Source organism: Bubalus bubalis, chromosome 5 (genome assembly GCF_019923935.1).
Source record: "Bubalus bubalis isolate 160015118507 breed Murrah chromosome 5, NDDB_SH_1, whole genome shotgun sequence".
Lineage (NCBI taxonomy): Eukaryota > Metazoa > Chordata > Mammalia > Artiodactyla > Bovidae > Bubalus > Bubalus bubalis.
The window spans coordinates 41,943,584-41,966,408 of record NC_059161.1 but is presented as its reverse complement, the minus strand read 5'-3'; the positions used below and the strand labels follow the sequence as shown (position 1 = coordinate 41,966,408).

The window sequence follows — 22,825 nt, the reverse complement described above, 5'->3', positions numbered from 1 at the left end:
GTGATCACACCATCATGATTATCTGGGTCGTGAAGATCTTTTTTGTACAGTTCTTCTGTGTATTCTTGCCATCTCTTCTTAATATCTTCTGCTTCTGTTAGGTCCATACCATTTCTGTCCTTTATTGAGCCCATCTTTGCATGAAATGTTCCTTGGTATCTCTGATTTTCTTGAAGAGATCTCTAGACATTTAAAAATAATAAGGGCAATTACTACTGGGCATATACTCTGAGACACTCATAATTCAAAAAATGCATGTATCCCAGTGTTGATTGCAGCACTATTTACAATCACCAGAACCTGGAATCAACTTCGATGTTCACTGATGGATGAATGGGTAAAGAAGTTGTGGTACATATACTCAATGGAATGTTCCTCAGCCATAAAAAGGAAAAAATTTGAGTCTGTTCTAGTGAAGTGGATGAACCAGAGCCTGTTATATAGAGTGAAGTAAGTCAGCAAGAGAAAAGCAAACATCACATAGTAAAGCATATATATGGAGGAGGAGCCAAGATGGCGGAGGAGTAGGACGGGGAGAACACTTTCTCCCCCACAAATTCATCAAAAAAGCATTTAAACGTCAAGTAAATTCCACAAAACAACTTCTGAATGCTGGCAGAGGACATCAGACACCCAGAAAAGCAACCCAAGTCTTCAAAAGGAGAGAGAAGAAATACAGCTCCACCCACCAGAACATCGACACAAGCTTCCCTAACCAGGAAACCTTGACAAGCCACCTGTACAAACCCACACACAGTGAGGAAACGCCACAATAAAGAGAACTCCACAAACTGCCAGAATACAGAAAGGACACCCCAAACTCAGCAATTTAAACAAGATGAAGAGACATAGGAATACCCAGCAGATAAAGGAACAGGATAAATGCCCACCAAACCAAACCAAAGAGGAAGAGATAGGGAATCTACCTGATAAAGAATTCCAAATAATGATAGTGAAATTGATCCAAAATCTTGAAATTAAAATGGAATCACAGATAAATAGCCTGGAGACAAGGATTGAGAAGATGCAAGAAAGGTTTAACAAGGACCTAGAAGAAATAAAAAAGAGTCAATATATAATGAATAATGCAATAAGTGAAATTAAAAACACTCTGGAGGCAACAAATAGTAGAATAACAGAGGCAGAAGATAGGATTAGTGAATTAGAAGATAGAATGGTAGAAATAAATGAATCAGAGAGGATAAAAGAAAAACGAATTAAAAGAAATGAGGACAACCTCAGAGACCTCCAGGACAATATTAAATGCTACAACATTCGAATCATAGGGGTCCCAGAAGAAGAAGACAAAAAGAAAGACCATGAGAAAATACTTGAGGAGATAATAGTTGAAAACTTCCCTAAAATGGGGAAGGAAATAATCACCCAAGTCCAAGAAACCCAGAGAGTCCCAAACAGGATAAACCCAAGGCGAAACACCCCAAGACACATATTAATCAAATTAACAAAGATCAAACACAAAGAACAAATATTAAAAGCAGCAAGGGAAAAACAACAAATAACACACAAGGGAATACCCATAAGGATAACAGCTGATCTTTCAATAGAAACTCTTCAAGCCAGGAGGGAATGGCAAGACATACTTAAAATGATGAAAGAAAATAACCTACAGCCCAGATTATTGTACCTAGCAAGGATCTCATTCAAGTATGAAGGAGAAATCAAAAGCTTTTCAGACAAGCAAAAGCTGAGAGAATTCTGCACCACCAAACCAGCTCTCCAACAAATACTAAAGGATATTTTCTAGACAGGAAACACAAAAACGGTGTATAAATTCGAACCCAAAACAATAAAGGAAATGGCAACGGGATCATACTTATCAATAATTACCTTAAATGTAAATGGGTTGAATGCCCCAACCAAAAGACAAAGACTGGCTGAATGGATACAAAAACAAGACCCCTACATATGTTGTCTACAAGAGACCCACCTCAAAACAGGGGACACACACAGACTGAAAGTGAAGGGTTGGAAAAAGATTTTCCACGCAAATAGGGACCAAAAGAAAGCAGGAGTAGCAATACTCATATCAGATAAAATAGACTTTAAAACAAAGGCTGTGAAAAGAGACAAAGATGGTCACTACATACTGATCAAAGGATCAATCCAAGAAGAAGATATAACAATTATAAATATATATGCACCCAACACGGGAGCACCGCAGTATGTAAGACAGATGCTAACAAGTATGAAAGGAGAAATTAACAATAACACAATAATAGTGGGAGACTTTAATACCCCACTCACACCTATGGATAGATCAACTAAACAGAAAATTAACAAGGAAACACAAATTTTAAACGATACAATAGACCAGTTAGACCTAATTGATATCTATAGGACATTTCATCCCAAAACAATGAATTTCACCTTTTTCTCAAGCGCACATGGAACCTTCTCCAGGATAGATCACATCCTGGGCCATAAAGCTAGCCTTGGTAAATTCAAAAAAAATTGAAATCATTCCAAGCATCTTTTCTGACCACAATGCAGTAAGATTAGATCTCAATTACAGGGGAAAAACTATTAAAAATTCCAACATATGGAGGCTGAACAACATGCTGCCGAATAACCAACAAATCACAGAAGAAATCAAAAAAGAAATCAAAATTTGCATAGAAACGAATGAAAACGAAAACACAACAACCCAAAACCTGTGGGACACTGTAAAAGCAGTCCTAAGGGGAAAGTTCATAGCAATACAGGCATACCTCAAGAAACAAGAAAAAAGTCAAATAAATAACCTAACTCTACACCTAAAGCAACTAGAAAAGGAAGAAATGAAGAACCGCAGGGTTAGTAGAAGGAAGGAAATCTTAAAAATTAGAGCAGAAATAAATGCAAAAGAAACAGAAGAGACCATAGCAAAAATCAACAAAGCCAAAAGCTGGTTCTTTGAAAGGATAAATAAAATTGACAACCATTAGCCAGACTCATCAAGAAACAAAGGGAGAAAAATCAAATCAATAAAATCAGAAATGAAAATGGAGAGATCACAACAGACAACACAGAAATACAAAGGATCATAAGAGACTACTATCAGCAATTATATGCCAATAAAATGGACAACGTGGAAGAAATGGACAAATTCTTAGAAAAGTACAACTTTCCAAAACTGGACCAGGAAGAAATAGAAAATCTTAACAGACCCACCACAAGCACGGAAATTGAAACTGTAATCAAAAATCTTCCAGCAAACAAAAGCCCAGGTCCAGATGGCTTCACAGCTGAATTCTACCAAAAATTTAGAGAAGAGCTAACACCTATCCTGCTCAAACTCTTCCAGAAAATTGCAGAGGAAGGTAAACTTCCAAATTCATTCTATGAGGCCACCATCACCCTAATACCAAAACCTGACAAAGATCCCACAAAATAAGAAAACTACAGGCCAATATCACTGATGAACATAGATGCAAAAATCCTTAACAAAATTCTAGCAATCAGAATCCAACAACACATTAAAAAGATCATACACCATGACCAAGAGGGCTTTATCCCAGGGATGCAAGGATTCTTCAATATCCGCAAATCAATCAATGTAATACACCACATTAACAAGTTGAAAAATAAAAACCATATGAATATCTCAATAGATGCAGAGAAAGCCTTTGACAAAATTCAACATCCATTTATGATAAAAACTCTCCAGAAAGCAGGAATAGAAGGAACATACCTCAACATAATAAAAGCTATATATGACAAACCCACAGCAAACATTATCCTCAATGGTGAAAAATTGAAAGCATTTCCTCTAAAGTCAGGAACAAGACAAGGGTGCCCACTTTCACCATTACTATTCAACATAGTTTTGGAAGTTCTGGCCACAGCAATCAGAGCAGAAAAAGAAATAAAAGGAATCCAAATTGGAAACGAAGAAGTAAAACTCTCACTGTTTGCAGATGACATGATCCTCTACATAGAAAACCCTAAAGACTCCACCAGAAAATTATTAGAACTAATCAATGACTATAGTAAAGTTGCAGGATATAAAATCAACACACAGAAATCCCTTGCATTCCTATATGCTAATAATGAGAAAACAGAAAGAGAAATTAAGGAAACAATTCCATTCACCATTGCAATGGAAAGAATAAAATACTTAGGAATATATCTACCTAAAGAAACTAAAGACCTATATATAGAAAACTATAAAACACTGGTGAAAGAAATCAAAGAGGACACTAATAGATGGAGAAATATACCATGCTCATGGATTGGAAGAATCAATATAGTGAAAATGAGTATACTACCCAAAGCAATTTATAGATTCAATGCAATCCCTATCAAGCTACCAACAGTATTCTTCACAGAGCTAGAACAAATAATTTCACAATTTGTATGGAAATACAAAAAACCTCGAATAGCCAAAGCGATCTTGAGAAAGAAGAATGGAACTGGAGGAATCAACCTACCTGACTTCAGGCTCTACTACAAAGCCACAGTTATCAAGACAGTATGGTACTGGCACAAAGACAAGAATATAGATCAATGGAACAAAATAGAAAGCCCAGAGATAAATCCACGCACATATGGACACCTTATCTTTGACAAAGGAGGCAAGAATATACAATGGATTAAAGACAATCTCTTTAACAAGTGGTGCTGGGAAATCTGGTCAACCACTTGTAAAAGAATGAAACTAGAACACTTTCTAACACCATACACCAAAATAAACTCAAAATGGATTAAAGATCTAAACGTAAGACCAGAAACTATAAAACTCCTAGAGGAGAACATAGGCAAAACACTCTCCGACATACATCACAGCAGGATCCTCTATGACCCACCTCCCAGAATATTGGAAATAAAAACAAAAATAAACAAATGGGACCTAATTAAACTTAAAAGCTTCTGCACATCAAAGGAAACTATTAGCAAGGTGAAAAGACAGCCTTCAGAATGGGAGAAAATAATAGCAAATGAAGCAACTGAGAAACAACTAATCTCAAAAATATACAAGCAACTCCTACAGCTCAACTCCAGAAAAATAAATGACCCAATCAAAAAATGGGTCAAAGAACTAAATAGACATTTCACCAAAGAAGACATACAGATGGCTAACAAACACATGAAAAGATGCTCAACATCACTCATTATCAGAGAAATGCAAATCAAAACCACTTTGAGGTACCATTTCACACCAGTCAGAATGGCTGCGATCCAAAAGTCTACAAGCAATAAATGCTGGAGAGGGTGTGGAGAAAAGGAAACCCTCTTACACTGTTGGTGGGAATGCAAACTAGTACAGCCACTATGGAGAACAGTGTGGAGATTCCTTAAAAAACTGGAAATAGAACTGCCTTATGATCCAGCAATCCCACTGCTGGGCATACACACTGAGGAAACCAGAAGGGAAAGAGACACGTGTACCCCAATGTTCATCGCAGCACTGTTTATAATAGCCAGGACATGGAAGCAACCTAGATGTCCATCAGCAGATGAATGGATAAGAAAGCCGTGGTACATATACACAATGGAGTATTGCTCAGCCATTAAAAAGAATACATTTGAATCAGTTCTAATGAGGTGGATGAAAGTGGAGCCTATTATACAGAGTGAAGTAAGCCAGAAAGAAAAACACCAATACAGTATACTAATGCATATATATGGAATTTAGAAAGATGGTAACAATAACCCTGTGTACGAGACAGCAAAAGAGACACTGATGTATAGAACAGTCTTATGGACTCTGTGGGAGAGGGAGAGGGTGGGAAGATTTGGGAGAATGGCATTGAAACATGTAAAATATCATGTATGAAACGAGTTGCCAGTCCAGGTTCAATGCATGATACTGGATGCTTGGGGCTGGTGCACTGGGATGACCCAGAGGGATGGTATGGGGAGGGAGGAGGGAGGAGGGTTCAGGATGGGGAACCTGTGGCGGATTCATTTAGATATTTGGCAAAACTAATACAATTATGTAAAGTTTAAAAATAAAATAAAATTAAAAAAAAATAAAAATAAATAAATAAAGCATATATATGGAATCTAAAAAAATAGTGCTGATGAACCTATTTGCAGGGTAGGAATAGACATGCAGACATAGAAAACAGACTTGTGGACACAGTGGAGGAAGGAGAGGCTGGGGTGAATTTAGAGAGTAGCATTGAAACATAAACACTACCATGTGTAAAATAGCTAGCTAGTGGGAAGCTGCTGTATAACACAGGGAGCGACACCTGGTGCCCTGTGAAACCTGGAGGGGTGGGATGGGGTGGGGAGGGAGAGAGGTTCCTGGATATATGTATACCTATGGCTGATTCACATTGTTGTATGGCAGAAACCAACACAACATTGTAAAGCAATTATTCTCCAATTAAAAATTTAAAAATAATAAGAGTCATAATAGAAGTAGCAGGGGAAGCACCAGGTGAGTTGCAATTTTAAATATGGTGGTTTGAATGTGTGCTAATCACTCAGTCATATCCTACTCTTTGTGATTCCATGCACTGTAGCCCACTAGGCTCCTCTGTCCATGGAATTTTCCAGGCAAGAATACTGGAGTGAGCTTCTATTTCCTTCCCCTGAGGATCTTCCCAACCCAGGGATTGAACCTGGGTCTCCTGCATTGCAGGTAGATTCTTCAAATTCATATCCTCAGCCCAGACTGCTCCTGAAATCCAGATTCATGTATTAATTAATGATTAATAATTAGATTATTAAATTATTAATACATGAATCTGGATTTCAGGAGCAGTCTGGGCTGAGGATATAAATTTAAAGGATTATCATCATAGAGGTGGCATTTAAAACCATGGTGCTGGGTAAGATCACCAGAGGAATGAGTAGATAAACCCTAAAGTAAGCCATGGGGAGGTTGGGACTTCATGATGGTCAATTTCATGTAACTTGACTGGACCAGGGGGTGGCCAAATTAAACCTTTCTGAGTATGTTTGTGAGTGGGTGTTTCTGGATGAGATTAGCATTTGAATTAGTGGATTCACTAAAGTAAATCTCCTTTCCCAGGGAGGGTGAGCATCATACAATCCATTTAGGGCCTGAAAAGGACAAAAAGGTGGAGGAAGGAGGAATTTACCCGTTTTGCTCCCTGCTGGCCTCCCATTGGTCTTCTGCAACTGCTCTGGGACTTATCCCATTAGTTCCCCTAATTTCCAGGTTTTTGAACTCAGACTGAATTATACCACCAACTTTCCTGGGTCTCCAGCTTGCAAGTGGCAGACCGTGGGACTTCTCTACAATTGCATGAGCCAATTCCTCATAATAAATCTCTGTTTTTTACATTTATGAGTGAGTGAGTGAGTGAAGTCGCTTAGTCATGTCCAACTCTTTGTGACCCCATGGACTGTAGCTCACCAGGCTCCTCTGTCCATGGGATTCTCCAGGCAATAACTGGAGTGGGTTGCCATTTCCTTGTCCAGGGGATCTTCCCAACCCAGGGATCAAACCCAGGTCTCCCACATTGCAGGCAGATGCTTTAACCTCTGAGCCACCAGGGAAGACCTGGTGTTACATTTATACTTATACCTGTATATCTCCTATTGGTTCTATGTCTTTGGAGAACCCTGACTAATACAGACTAAAAAGAGGAACTAGCAAAACAAACACAACCCCAGAAGGAACAGTCCACAGTGGAGGAGTATCTAATGCCCTGGAAGCTAAGCTAAGAGCTTCCTTCTCCTTTCTGTTTCTCCTTTCTTCACTCTCGTCTTCCATCCCAAAGCTGGAAGCAGTAGCTCGTGGAAGGAAAGAAACGTGGACAGGGCTGTGTTAGCAGGGTTTGCCTCACCTGTGCGTGTGCTGTGACCACTTACTCACCACCAAAGGTGTCTCCTCACCTTCCCCTTTTTATTCAACACCTGCCAGCTAAAGGTGCTTAGAAGTGAGTGAGTTCATGCACTGACTTCTGGATTTTCTAGTCTTCAAGAGTTTGCTACCAGTGGAGTAGAGTGGTAATACACAGTTGATATGGGTTCAATGGTCTTTCCCACCTATTCATATGTTAAAGTCTTAGCCCCCAGTACCTCATATTGTGATGTCTGTGGAGACAGACCTTTAAAGAGAGAATTAAATTTAGGTAAAGAAGTCACTGAATTCCTTAGGTCTGCTCACCTGAGGCCTTGGCTTTTGAAAGTTATACCCATGACAGCAAATAAAAACCAAAATACAGCTAGGGTGAAAGACGGTAAGTTGGAGAAAAGCTGGAAAGATTGTTTGAGAAGGACCAAAAGCAAAAGGAGATGGGGGTGGGAAGGAATGAACTCCGCAGTTTGCCTGGTGTCATCATGGGCAAGACCTCAAAACCAGGCACAAACCTTTAAGTTACACACACACACACACACACACACTACATAACTTTAGCATCCTGCAATCATCGCTCCCAACCCAAAGGAGTTATCTGATGGTTAGAATCTGTACTCTTCCCTTCTACAAACTATCGCACAAAGTTCAAGGAGAACATTGTGTAAGATTATTTTATTTCATGGGGCAAAGATTCTGTCATACACAACTGGATCCACCTGAAGCATTAGAAGCCAACTATAGTAGACACATCTTATGCATGTTCATGCTGCCACAAGAACCATCCCTTTTCCTTTAGAAGCGCTGCTTGTTATTGTAGCTCATGGTAACCAGGCAACAGGCAAGGGCAGGCGCTGGCTCTGGGTTCCCTGTGGGGCAACCTGTTTTTCCCACCCTCCTCTCCAAACATACATTCTTTAGCTAGTGAGGCCCATTTATCAAAAGTCTTGTGCTTTTCATGAAGAAACCCCCTACACATTATAGCTTTTGCCTCAAATCACCAGAAAACTTACACTATTTTGGCTAAATATCCATTTAAGAGCAGACAGAGGAAAAGAATATCTATGATAACATGGAATCGTCTCAATCCCCTGACGGCTCTTCCTGCCCAGTCGGACCCGGTGACCATGCACATTCTTCTGGGTTAATGCAAGCTTGGAGAGCAGAGGAAAGCTGTGTGGGGCTTGGCTGACTGGCCCTCCCTTCAAGAGCCCTGAACATTCTCTCCTTCTGCCTTTTCTGAGAGCTTGGCAGCTTTTCACAGCCGGGAGAGCTTGATGTCATAGGAGACCATGTTGAAGTTGTCCCAGGCAAAGAGCTTCCTCTCCAGGGGGTTGTAGTCGATCATGCTGCTGTACTTGTAGCGGTTCTTGAACGGGACGGTCAGGGCCTTGCTGCTCCCCGTGCCCGTGTCATAGGCGAAGTTGACAGTGGCGTCGGGCGAGGAGTAGCTGCTGACCGTGTACAAGGTGCCACAGATGATGAAGGCGTTGGCGACGGACTGCTTACGGATGTTGGTCTCCCAAGTCTGTTCGAGCTCCAGTGTCTTGGGGTTCAGCTTGGAGAGGACAATGGCGCCTTTGGCCGCCTCGGTGCTGTAGATGACCCAGAGGCCTATCTCGTCCACGGCCAGGTCGATGTCGGTGTAGCCGCCCCAGGAATAGGGGAACTGCCCGTGGTAGCCGGCTCCGGGGATCTCCTTCTCCGCCTTCACCGTCTCGGTGCGCAGGTCATAGCGGAGCACTGTCCTGGACTCGGCCGCCTGGAAGTAGAGGCTGCCCCGGTAGACCACGGCGCCTGTGCTCTCCAGAGGCCTGGGCAGCACGTACACCTTGGACGGGTAGCCCTGCGTGAACTGCCTAATGAGGTCGTACTCAAACACCTGGCGGATGTCCGTGCCCACGGTGTCGATTCTCCAGGTGGTCTCCCTGGTATAGGGGAAGGCGGCCTGGGGGTCTCTCATCCACACGCCGTACTTGCCGGTGATTGTTTCAGCTGTTCTCAGAGTGATGGGTTCTCCTACCCAAACGAGTTCTCCGCATCCTGGTGAACGAAAACAAAACAAAAACTGTATTCACCATCGTTCCAGGATGTGGAGCATGGCAGAGCTCGCAGAAGTGAGAACCCCAGAGGCAAACGGTCCAGGTTTAAACCTAAGCTTTTTTTTTTTTTTTTCCTCTGTGTTTGTGTGTGTGTCAGTGGTTCAGTCGTGTACAACTCTGTGGCCCCATGGACTGTAGACCGCCAGGCTCCTCTGTCCAAGGGATTCTCGAGGCAAGCGTACTGGAGTGGGTTGCCATTTCCTTCTCCAGGGGATCTTCTTGGGGATCTCCAGGGATCGAACCCACATCTCCTGCATTGCAGGCAGATTCTTTACTGTCTGAGCCACCAGGGAAGCCCCCTCAATTTTCAGATATTATAAAAATTCAGTTGTTGAGGAAACTAAGGCACATGACCCCCCTACCCCAGGCCTCTATTTGCCAGTCCAGAGAAGCACAAACGGGTGGTTTCAGATTATGAAAAATCATTTTCCACAATACTCCAAACTGTCCTCAAAAGTTCTCCTCAAACTTTATCCTGGCTAGTGAATGACATTAAAAGCTAACACTAGTAAAGTCTTAGTAAAGTGTTAGTCGCTCAGTCTTGTCTGACTCTCTGCAACCCCATGGGCTGTAGCCTACCAGGCTCCTCTGTCCATGGAATTCTTCAGGCAAGAATACTGGAGTGGGTTGCCATTCCCTCCTTCAGGGGATCTTCCTGACCCAGGGATCAAACCCAGGTCTCCTGCACTGCAGGCAGATTCTTTACCATCTGAGCTACTAGGGAAGCCCCAACCCAAGTAAATAAAATGCCAAAAAACAAAGCAACCAAAAAAAAACCCTGGACTTTGCCACCTGCCACTTGTGTGACTTTCAGTAAGTTACTTTACTCTCTAAGATTCAGTATTCTTATTTGTAAAGGGAGATAAGAGTAGTTTTGGGTAGTAGGGTTGTAAGTTTTACATATAATTATACATGTTAAGTGCTTGGTATGGAGTAAATGCCCAGGAAATATTATTTGATCACCATGTAATATGAATCCAAGTACATCTGACCTTTGAACAACACAGGTTTGAATTATATGAGTCCACTTATACATGGATTGTTTTGAATAAATACTTCAACTTGGTATTGGTTGTAAAGATAAAGGCTGCACAGAGCTCTTCACACTACATTTGTATATTTTTCTAAACCTGGGCAGGTTCTCATGGTGTTCATTATATTACTGTTTATGATTTTTATGTCTGGTTTATTTCATTATTTTACACAGTGAGATTAAAATCAAGTCATTACAATAAACTCAATAAAACAAAGTTTTTCAAGCCCTTCCCCAATGGACCACATACTTCAGCCTTTATTTTAATACAATAAAATCTGAATATGATTTTTAAAATGAAGAGATGGTTGAGAACTATTTGAATCACATCTCTGTATTATAATGGATATCTCAATCTCCTTAGAGAAAGTGGAAGCTCTGTGTTGCCCATATCTCAAAGAATCTTATTTTGAATATTTTAAAACTCCCCATCCTCCTACATGCCTTTCTGTGCTAGCAATAACTGTCAATATTATGGATAGTCCCTGTTTCTAAAAGACACGGTCTTCATCATCTTAAAGTCAGGCTTTCAGGGAACACCTTGGAGAGGGGCAATGCTACTTTTCCTTAATACCCAAAATTAAAGAAAGATACCTTTAGTTAACAATATGCTGGGATGGTACATGGTGTCTGTCTGGCCCCAAGATAAAGATATTAAGGATCTACTTGAAAAATGTCATTTTTCAGATGCAATCCATTCTATATGACAACCAAGTGGGAAAAATGGATACATCTCTCATCTTCCCCTGGGGCAGTGCAGTCTCCATGGTAAGTGTAAGTGACAAAATACAGAGCTTTGCCAGGAAAGACCAACTCCCTGCCAGTGTACTCTGGAAAGGGAGCAGAAAAGGGATTCTGTTCTTTTTCTCCTTTCCTGCCTCTGCTCCCAGGGAGGTTACTTGTCCACCTGCCTCCCGCATAGTGAACTGACCAACTCTGAGCACAGAACTAGACCATGTGGGTACAGAAGAGGAGAAACTTCACTCCATACCAGTGCCTCCTTCTTCATTCCTGGGATGACCGGATGGGCTCTCCTTCAAGATTTGGGAAGCAGGAACCTCTGTTAACTCTGACTTCAGTTCCTGGAAGTCCACGTTCTCCGAATTCCATTTAGCAACTATATTAAAAGAAAGAGGCAAGATTGTACCATGAGGAAGAAGGTCTAAGGCTAGACTATATTGAGGATGGGATTTAAATAGGGTTTCAAAGATATGAGCATGTTTGAGATTTGTTCTAAGATAGTAAGTGGGGTTGTGGAAGGGGAAGGACAATGAAACAAGGCTGGGCTGTGCTGACAGCTGTCACGGCCAGGTGATGGGTATGTTAGGGTTTGTGTTATTCTCTCTACTTTTGTGAATGTTTGAAAAATTACATAATAAAAAACTTGTGCATGTGTACTCAGTCACTAAGTCATGTCCGACTTCTTGTGACCCCATGGACTGTAGCCTGCCAGGTTCTTCTGTCCATGGGATTTTCCAGAGAGGAATACTGCAGTGGGTTGCCATTTCCTTCTCCAGGGAATTTTCCTGACTCAGAATTGAACCCTCATTCCCTGTACCTCCTGGGAAGCCCATAATAAAAAGCTCATAAATAATAAATTGGATAGCAACATGCCTAGCACAGAGTATAGTATTCAAAATAAAGTAAGCTTGTACACAGTTAAAATGGTTCCCACTAGAAGGTCTGATTTATGAGTAGGTGAGGTCTGATGCTGGGATATTGGGAAGATCCTTAGCATCAACTGGGATGCCTGAAATTCAACAATGAACAAATTCCCTGCAAGACGTTTTTTTTTCCCCTTGTCACAATACCAATGTGTCTGTAAGAAGTAACATGTTAAGCTTTACATGCTCAGCTGCAATATTCTGTCAGATCCCTTTCCAAAGCTAGTTGTGGACAAGGAAGGATTCCTATAGGAATTTGGTGGAGGGTTTGAACCATGGAGAAGGGGAGAGGTGTGGATGACATTGGTTAGATATTAAGTTACTGCTATTATTACTTTGATTAGCATTATGGCATATAGCAGCCCTTGAATATAACAGGAGCAGCTGTTTTAAAATGTAAGATGGATTGTCATTCAGGTATGGTGAGGCCAACAGGCTTTCCGGGTGGCTCGGTGGTAAAGAATCCACCTGCAATACCAGAGAAGAGAGTTCGATCCTTGGGTTGGGAAGATTCCCTTGGAGGAGGAAATGGCAACTCACTCCAGTATTCTTGCCTGGGAAATCCCATGGACAGAGGAGCCTGGCGGATTACAGTCCATGGGGTCAGTTACAGTCCATGACTCAGACTAAACAATAGCAATGGTGAGGCCAACAGATCAAGAGACATTGCCATTGAAAAGATAGTTGTTATACTCACTGATCTCTAGAGGAGGGGGTGCACCACTCCAAAGGGGTACCACAAAGGTGGTACCCCTTTGGAGTACCACAGGTCACCAAAGGGTGACCTCCCAGGGTAGCACCAGGATTGGTCAGGAGGGAGGGGGAACATGGGCGAGCACTTACTGCGATTTCCAGGGGAAGGAATGAGTGAGGCAGGATAAGCAGGTTTAGGATTGGTTACTTTGGATAATTTCTGAAAGGTTTTGAAGTGTGGGAGCTGTCCATAGGTGTCTGGTACCTGGCCCCCATTGATCAGGGTGGCGTAATAGTGGCCCTGAGTGTGAGTCCGAAGGAAGAGAGAGTAGGTTGTGGGCTCTGGATTGGTTGGTTTGAATATGAAAAATGTGCTTACAGTTGAGTCATTTACTATCTTTAGGAATACTACCCTGTGAGGGGCAGTCCCTTCTGTAGCGGCAAGGCCAAGATGTCAAAGTATTGGAATAAAAAAGATATGCTTAAATCATCAGCCTGTTCTCTTGCTGACCATCTCAGGCAGTCTGACCTGGCTCCCAGCCCAGCGTTCCCAGGTGTGCAGGACGGTAGAGGAGGGTGGTCAGTGCAATGCCTGAGGCCACAGCCCAGAAAGTCAGGAAGACATTCTGTCTTTCATCACTTGTTAGCTTAACCCTTCTAAATTGACCTCTCAGGCAATGGAAATCAACCCTCCTGGATGTGCCCACATTTCAGTAATCTTAAGCCACACATTCTTTCACATTTTCTCATGTCTGGAATCAAGGCTCCCTCTCACGGTTGCTGGTATTTAGCTTCAGTGAAGCACTTTCCTGGTGGCTCCGATGGTAAAGAATCTGCCCGCAATGCAGGCGACCCAAGTTCGATACCTGGGTTGGAAAGATCCTCTGGAAAAGGAAATGAAAACCTACTCCAGTGTTCTTGCCTGGAGAATCCCATGGACAGAGGAGTTTGGTGGGCTATAGTCCATGGAGTTTAGCTTCAGTGAACTACAATACTAGAAATGTTTCTCCCTGGAAGGAGGCAGGGAAAGCACCCAGCTAAGAAGCCCTGAGGCTTGGGCTGGTCCAGGGTGCTGGTGGTGGTATTTTTGTGTGGCCCAGCAGCACAGCGAGCCCTGACCCATCCTGATCCCCGATCCCTGATCCCAACACAGTCTCCACCCTGCCTTTAGTGCAGCTGTTCAGCTGGCCTCCTGGAGAGTGTGACTGCCCTGGGGGTGGGGGTTGGGGGGCACCATCCTCACACCCGGGGATGTTCCTAGACTGGGCTGCCTGAGGGGTTAAAAGCTCTAAATCAAAATGTGTAACCAACTGAGGTCATCCTGGTTATGCACCCAAACTCCAGGGGTAACTGGGAGTACCCTTAGGGGTGTGGAAGGTCTTCATTGTCTGCAGCCTTGGCAAGCTGTTGATCCATCGCGTCAGCCAGCCCCTCTGGAGCACCTGTGAGGTGCAAGGCTGCTGGTGCTGCTAAGTCGCTTCAAGTGTGTCCGACTCTGTGAGACCCCATAGACAGCAGCCCACTAGGCTCCGCTGTCCCTGGGATTCTCCAGGTAAAAATACTGGAGTGGGTTGCCATTTCTTTCTCCAGACGTGCAAGGCTAGATATAGAGAAAAGGGGTACAGTTGGTTCCCTGGTTCCCTTCAGAATTCCCAGAGGAATTCAGTCTGGCAAGTCCTCTTGGCCGAAAAGTAACATGGGTTCATTTGGGGATTCAGAAACATTCAATCCAAATGGTTCCTGGGGAGTCTTGGGACATTAATTCGGTTCCCTGAATTGCCTTCCTGTCTGCAAAGCTGTGCAGGCGAGATTTCAGGTGAGCAAGAAATATCATCGCAGTGGCATCTGTGCAAAGCTAGAGAGTTCGCTTGCTCCTCTCTAGCTCCCTGCTTGTCCGCTCCGTGACCCACAGTTGTCGTCCATCGAGGGTCACTGTGACCCGCCCTCCCCTGCACCCAGCTTCTTCGTCTGTGCATCTGATACAAATTATTTCACTCTCTGAATGTAACTAGGATGGTCATATAATTCAGTGAGAAATTTTACTGAAAAAAAAAGATGTATAGTGAGAAAAGTAGAGGCATATACCTGCCAGTCGGTGAGAAGAAAGTTAAGAAAAGTGGGGGGCTTTCCTGGTGGTCCAGTGGTTAAGACTCTGTGCTTTCAATGCAGGGGGACTCAGGTTCAATCCCTGGTTGAGGAACTAAGATTCTGCAAGCTGTGTAGTTCAGCCAAAAAAGAGAGAGAGAGAAATAAAAAAGAAAAACCTCATCTTTAGCCACAGGGAATAAAGAAATGTGAAGGGGGAGGAACCCAAAGTTACAGGCATTTCCCCAGGTAACTTCCTTGAAGACAGCTAAAGTACTGGCATTGAAATACTGAAAAACAGTTTATTTGTGAAAAGAGATGATTAAGAGGTATTTATGGCTCCTTCCACATTTCAAAGCAGTTTTATATACATTATTTATGTGATCTGTTGCCTTCACAAGTTTTAGAGAAATAGAATAAGGCTTTAGAACTGCAGTCTGTACCTAATGTAACTACGGCCACTTACTCAGTGCCTCCTATGAGCCAGGTACCATGCTAGGCTCTTCTATTCCACATAGCAGTCCTAAAAGGGAACCTTATGATCCTCACTTTGCAGAAGAGGAAACAGGCTCAGAGAGGTTAAGTTACTTGCCCAAGATCACACAGCTGGTAAGTGGTGGGACTGGGACTTGAACCCATATCTATCATGGTCATGGCAGCTGTGAACCTTTCCACGCTATGGTGAGGTTGAGTGTCAGTTACAAATGTGTTGCCTGTCAGTGCTGAATGCATAGATGATGCACCCTTTCATGGATGCTCTATAAAACACAAGGCATTTCTCTTCTAAAGTGAGCACAATGCTAAGCTTTCTCAGTAGAGGGTGCTGCAGGGACACTGCAGGGGAAGTGGGTGGGTCTCCTGCAGGGGCTGGGCTGGTGGGCACCAGTGTGAGGACACCTGGTGGAGCCCTGCCCAGGCACGAGTCCAGGACCTGGTTCCTCTCTGATCTTGCCACCTCAGATTGGCCATAACCCTCCCACAGCCCTCGCTACATGGACCCCGAGTCCCTGCACAGGGACCCCCCTACTCTATGGACCTCTGCAAGCCCCCACGCTGGTTCTGCAGGTGCCTGCAGCCTGGTTCAGACTCAAGAGATGGCCATTCCAGCTCCAGCTCAGGCTAACCGGCCAGACTCTCTGCTGTCTCATGGGTTGAAACCGCCTTCCTCCATGAAGCCGGGACCATTCCAAGTCTGTGCTCCCTCTGGTTCCCCTCACTCAGACCTAGGGTGCCATGCAGAGTTTACTTTATCTCATAGTTGCTCCTCCTTCATCAGTTATTCTTCATGTGAAGCATTCCTGACTTAGTCTGCTTTGTGGTTTCTGACTCCAGTATGAACCCAGACTGCTACCAGAAGCTCTACAAGAGCTTGGAAGATGCTGCTTAGCTCTTTGGGGGGGGTGACCCACTCCTGGAGCTGACTCAGATTCCAGTGGGTGACTCATACACGCACAGCTCCCAGGCGGTGCACCCAAAGAGCTACCTTGCCATCAACTCTTGTCCCCCTACCCGTGCCTGACTGGTTCCCAGTTCCTTTCCTGGTCCCACCAAGGCCCTCAGGGCTCTGACCAGGGGCCTTTCTCCCTGCCTTCCCCAGCATCCAGCCCCTTTAATCACTTTTTGCAGGAACCACGCCTCATGGCTTTCTTTGGAGTAAACAAGAATCACAATAAAACATAATGTCAGGGAATCGCTTCCAGAATGACTGCAAGGCCAGTTCTCACTTGGCAGGTGGGATGGCTGGCTTGCAAGCCTGCTGGCTGCTGCGTGGCTGTGTCAGCCAGCAGCACATGGCAATGGTCCTATACCCAGAGCAGAGCGGGCACGAGAACTGAAGACTGTGGGAGAGGATACAGAGCCCAAAAGGCAGGGGAGCTGTTGTGTGAAGGGGCCTGGCAAGGCCAGAAGTTATACTTTCCTAATTCAATCCAGCCATGTACCAGCTGTGTGACTTTGGACAAGTTCCTCAAACTCTCTGACCCTCAGAAGTCTTAGCTCAAACTGAAAATGAAATGGTCTTCAATAAAAAATGTAACAGAAAGCTAAAGTTTCTCTGGAATGTTTTAGAATCACTCAAATTTCATTCTGAATGTGTGTAGGGGGAAACAAAAAGAGGTTATGAAAAGATTAAGAACTATATTGTATCAGACAGCTAAAAAGTTTTAGGGAATTGTTTCTGTGAAAATCCAGTCTTTCTATGGTTGAAAAGTTCATATCGGTTACAAAATTTTGGAAATATTTTCTTCATGCTCTGTCCTGACTCTCTCACTGCTGCTTGATAGACACATGCTAGAGAGCTTAACCTGGGCTGATTAACTTGCTTGCATACCATGCACACACACACACACAGAGGCAATATATATATAAGGTACATAAGGTTGCATAACATATATGCTGCTGCTGCTGCTAAGTCGCTTCAGTCGTGTCCGACTCTGTGCGACCCCATAGACGGCAGCCCACCAGGCTCCCCCGTCCCTGGGATTCTCCAGGCAAGAACGCTGGAGTGGGTTGCCATTTCCTTCTCCAATGCATGAAAGTGAAAAGTGAAAGTGAAGTCGCTGAGTCTTGTCTGACTCTTAGCGACCCCATGGACTGCGGCCCACTGGAGGCTCCTGGGGTGCCATTGCCTTCTCCATAACATATATGTCTATAAGCAAATGACATTATAATGATTAGTGTAGCTATTTTCTATCTGCCTAAAAAGTTAGGTCAGTATTATATACATGAAGAAGATGAAGAAAAAGAAGGGTGCTCACGAAGTCACAGGTTGTCATGAATACTCCAGGAAACTGAAGATTTGCTAGCAGACTACTATCCTGAGTGCTGCTCCAACACCTATTGTCTCTGGAATCAATGCATATTACAGAAACGATACATACGTGTTGACATTTTGATCTATAAGTGACATTTTTAAACCACGGTGGAACTCAGGCAAAAGAAGCCCTTCGTAGTTAGAGTCCATCCCCTGGCTGGTCACTGTGTGCCAGACACCTCAGTGCGTGCTTTCCACTTTACCTCCAGTTGCTGGTCATTCTCTGCATCCTGCAGTGCAGGAGATCCGGGTTCGATCCCTGGGTCGGGAAGATCCCCTGGAGGAGGGCATGGCACCCCACTCCAGTGTTCTTGCCTGGAGAATCCCATGGACAGAGGAGCCTGGCGGGCTCTGCAAGAACCAGCTTGGTGCCCCCATCTGTGGATCAGGGAAATGCGATACATCCCATGGGATGATCCTTGGCCAACAGAGCACAGGATCCAGGGAGGAGTGCTCCCTTCCTCTGCTGCATTCCACTCCTCAGAAGTCTTGTGGGGTCGAGCCTTTGCTGCCCACCATGGGGACCCGCTGGAGAATGCCCCTCACCGCCACCCCTTGTTGGTTCTCTTTCCTTCCCTGTCACATTCCCCCCATCCCCGATTCTCCTCCCTGGGATGTGGTCATACAAATGCTGCCACAAGCCCACATGCTGGATTCTGTTCTCTGAGACAACCAGTCCAAAGCAGAGGAGAAATAAAGGGGGAAGTGGGGCTTCTCTTGTGACTCTACAAGCAACTCTAATTTTTCTCTGGTAATCTGTGTTTTCTACTTAGGGGTTATTTAAAAGATTTCCACACATTTCTTTTTTAACTTTTGGGCTGGGCTGTGAGGCATGTGGGATCTAATTTCCCGACCAGGGATCGAACCCATGCCCCCTGAAGTAGGAAGCAGAGAGTATCAACTACTGGACCACTTGGGAAGTCCCTCCAGACATCTCACTACAAAACTATTACTACAACATTTTATATGTGTATTTTATTTCAACTCACACACACACACACACACACACACATGCAAAAGCAAGTGTCTTTCGTAATTCTATAGAGACTTTTTTCCCTATGGCAATGGCACCCCACTCTAGTACTCTTGCCTGGAAAGTCCCATGGACGGAGGAGCCTGATGGGCTGCAGTCCATGGGGTGGATAAGAGTCAGACATGACTGAGCGACTTCACTTTCACTTTTCACTTTCATGCATTGGAGAAGGAAATGGCAACCCACTCCAGTGTTCTTGCCTGGAGAATCCCAGGGAGGGGGGAGCCTTGTGGGCTGCCGTCTATGGGGTCTCACAGAGTCGGACACGACTGAAGCAACTTAGCAGCAGCAGCAGCAGCAACAATTACCCAATAAAGTGGTGGTGACAATTTGAATTACAGGTGGAGTAAGAAAATGTCCCCCTTCTTAGTCCTTTCCTCTGCTCACCCAGTAAGCTATCACCCCCCAGCCTCCATTCCCCAGGTATTGCCTCCCCTGCATATGTACACCCACACCTGAGGCCCAGCTCCCAAGCCCTTTACTCTCAGAAGCACATCTTTTGTTCTAAGCATGCCTTTCCTCGTCACTTCAATGTAACCCTTTTGTCTTTCATGTTTAGATTCTACAAACTAGAGGTCCCATCAGGGTCCTAGGAGCCACTGAACCTCTAGGTAGAGCTGAATTCTAGTCCCAGCTCTGCCACCAGTGGGCTGGCAACTGGGGAGCACTGAGTAACCTCTGTGGGCCTCAGTTTCCAGGTCTGCCCAAATGAGCCAGAGATGCCAGATGCTCTCGAGGCCCACTTTCCAGCTCTACATTCTTGTACTAATGTAATATCCTGCTCAGGAAAATCCCACTGCTAGAAAAAAGCTTCCAAGTCTGGATTTCACTCTAATAGGCTGTTGTCTTTATTTCAAAAGTAGAGCGGCTGGAAAGGACAAAAAGAAATATAAAATCAGAGAACACATAGAATAAATTTCCAAAGATTTGTTAAATGACCAAAGACAATAAAAAAAAACTTGCCTCTATTTTCATAAACACACACTGCTTTTGTTCATTCAGTAAACAGTCTGAAATACATAATGCCTCATTAACACTTGTATTAATAATGATTCTTTCATTAGTGCTCAAAGACTTAAATTCAACAAATCTTAGCTCTATCACTGATCAGCTCTTCCACCTGGGGTCCTTTGGCATCTTACTTTTCTGCACTGTAAAATTTAGGGGACTTCCTTGATGGTCCAGTGGCTAAGACTCCATGCTCCCAGTGCAAGGTGTCTGGGTTTGATCCCTGGTCAGGGAACTAGATCCCATATGCCACAACTAAAGATCCTGTGCACTGCAAACAAGACCCAAAGCAGCCAAATAAATATACATTTTTAAAAAGAAAATTTAGAACTGAATCTCTTCCAACTCTAGCAATATAAAATTTTTAAAAATCCTTTATACCTTAGAGTGATTTCACTTGAACCCCACAAAAATCATTATTCATCACAGGAATTTTCATTGCCATGTTATAGGTGAGAAACCAAGATGTAGAGACTAGATGACTTGCCTGAGGTCATACCCAGGCATCAGCTCTTGGGTTTTCTGATCTCACACCTGCCTCTCTTTAGAAAAGTTTTCATCTTATTTTGAAGATTTTCAAACCTTTAGAAAAGTTAAAAGAATAGTATTAATACAATAAACCCCCATGTGCTGTTCACTTAGATTTACCAATTGTTCAGACTTTGTCAATTTGTATTCTTTTTCTTTCTCTCTTTATATATTCATAATCTTTGTCAGACTATTTTAAAGTAAACTGTAGACTTTCTGACACCTCACCCCTCAGTACTTGAGTATGTATCTCCCTAGAACAGAGCTATTCTTCATAACCACACTACCATCTCTCATCCAAGAAACTGAACATTAACCCAATAATGTAATCTGACAAGCAGTCTATATTCAAATTTCTTCAAGGATCCCAAACCTGTTCTCTGAAGCTTTGGACCCTGGATGCAGGAGCCACTCCAGGGTCACGCACTGCACTTGGTCACTACATCTCTATGGTCCCCTTTAATCGAAAACAAGGTCCCCCACCTCCCTTTTTTTCTTTCTTTGAAGACTCTAGGGTAGTTGTCCCATAACTGGATTTGCTTGTTTATTTCCTCAGGACTGGAAAACTTATTTAAACAGCAAGTATTTGGGAGTACAATTTCATAAACAGTGACAACGATACTGTCTTCCCAGCTGCTGGGAAGAGTGACCCCGCCCCCAGCCCAGACACTCAGGGACTCACCTTCTGGCACGGGCAGGATGAACAGAACAGCATCTGAGGCAGCAAAAGCCACCTCAAAGTGACTTAAAGGCAGAGGTTCTCAGACTGAATCAAGAGCAGGAAAACTTCCAGCATCAATCCTGTTAAAATGGCAATACCACCCAAAGCAATCTACAGATTTAAGTCAATCCCTATCAGATTACCCAAAAAGCAGGAAAACCTCCAAAACAATATAGTGAGGGAACACACAAAAGGGTTGCTGCCTCTTTATTTGGCTAAGGAAGGACATAAAAAACCCTATCACCTCATTTCATAAATCATTTCATAAACAGAGGGCATCTTAACAACAAAAGGCAAGAATCAATAACCTCTGAACAAAAATTCACAAAAGGATAGTTTTCTAAAAGGAGAGTTGGCAACTTTCTACTGATCGTATATATAGGCATCTCATCTGGTCCTTCTATTTCTCATTTTGCTGTGAATGGTGAAAACTGTCATGCGTGAGCACAAGAACCCGGAACCACTAACCTCGACAGGATTTTCAGGAGCTAATGTACTAGGAATATGTGCAAGTGGTTGCTTTGCCTTCCTTCATTTGTCTGCCTCATGCTACGTGTGTGGTCTCCGGGAGAAAGGACAAGGTGGGAAGGATAGGCCTGGGCCACCTATAACAGATCACCATGAATCCTGTCACCTTAACCCCATGTCTTTACCTTCCCTGGAGCCTGATGGCACGTCCTGAGAGCTGCTGTGGGCCTGCGGACACTGGCCCCTCCTCAGGCTTGCTACCTCCTGGCTGCTGCTTTCCAGCCTCCTGGCCAGATCCTTGTTCTCCGCCTGCAGCCGCCTCTTCTCCTCCTCCAGAGCCGACTTGTCACGGACGAGGTTGCTGTAGGCTGACTCCAGCTCCCGGGTCTGGGTTTCCAGCTGTTCTCGCTCTCTCCTCAGGGCTTCTAGCTCCCTCTGCAGCCCCTGCTGGGTCTCCAAGGGCCCAGCGGGCTGGCCTGAGGTCAGGCGCTGGAGGAGGCCCTCCAGGGAGCTGAGGCGGGCCTTGGTGGACTCCAGGGTCGCACGCTGTTCCCTGCTCTCTCTCTGCAGCTCCTGGATGGCCGACATGGCCTGGCCCTGCTCAGGGCAGCTGGACTCACTGGGGCTGGCCACGCTGAAGGTGTACTGGCATCGGCCACTCTGGTCGTTGGCCTTATGGAACTGGGCTGTCCTGGCCCCCACACCCCCTACCAGGCAGGCCAGCAGTAGCAGCTGGACTGCTGGCATCTTGGGACTGTGGTGGCAGCGACGTGTTCGGAGGCCCTCAGTGCAGAGCCTGGGCGAGGCTCCTCAGACACTCTCCCCTCGCTAAGAGGTGTCCGGATGGGTGGCCTCGCTGGTTCCTGCCCCAGCTCCACAGAGACTCATATATGCCGGGAGC

General features: G+C 44.2%; 1 protein-coding gene and 2 long non-coding RNA genes across 3 annotated transcripts in view; 1 reads left to right on the top strand and 2 right to left on the bottom strand.

Annotated features, from left to right (window-relative positions):
• LOC123333698 overlaps positions 1-11,942 on the top strand; it is an 18,621-nt gene extending 6,679 nt beyond the window's left edge. Inside the window, exons 2-3 of the long non-coding RNA XR_006551164.1 lie at positions 11,600-11,680; positions 11,803-11,942. This is a non-coding gene — a long non-coding RNA (uncharacterized LOC123333698). The remainder of the gene's footprint in view (positions 1-11,599; positions 11,681-11,802) is intronic.
• MYOC (myocilin) lies at positions 8,438-22,825 on the bottom strand. Its single transcript, XM_006075410.3, has 3 exons — positions 22,110-22,825; positions 11,904-12,029; positions 8,438-9,820 (listed from the first exon to the last, which is right to left on the bottom strand). The coding sequence occupies exons 1-3, from the start codon at positions 22,669-22,671 to the stop codon at positions 9,036-9,038; spliced, it is 1,473 nt and encodes a 490-aa protein (XP_006075472.3). The 5' UTR covers positions 22,672-22,825; the 3' UTR covers positions 8,438-9,035.
• Positions 20,040-22,103, bottom strand: LOC123333699. Its single transcript, XR_006551165.1, has 2 exons — positions 21,418-22,103; positions 20,040-20,789 (listed from the first exon to the last, which is right to left on the bottom strand). It is a non-coding gene; the product is annotated as an uncharacterized LOC123333699 (long non-coding RNA).

Bases quoted from the DNA above. Each gene is read 5' to 3' on its own strand.
- MYOC (XM_006075410.3), bottom strand. From the start codon at position 22,671: ATGCCAGCAGTCCAGCTGCTACTGCTGGCCTGCCTGGTAGGGGGTGTG. The intron at 12,030-22,109 runs GTAAAGACATGG...CTTTTAATATAG, and splicing joins GCCATCAGGCTCCAGGGAAG to TTGCTAAATGGAATTCGGAG. The intron at 9,821-11,903 runs GTATGGAGTGAA...TTCGTTCACCAG, and splicing joins GAATGAAGAAGGAGGCACTG to GATGCGGAGAACTCGTTTGG.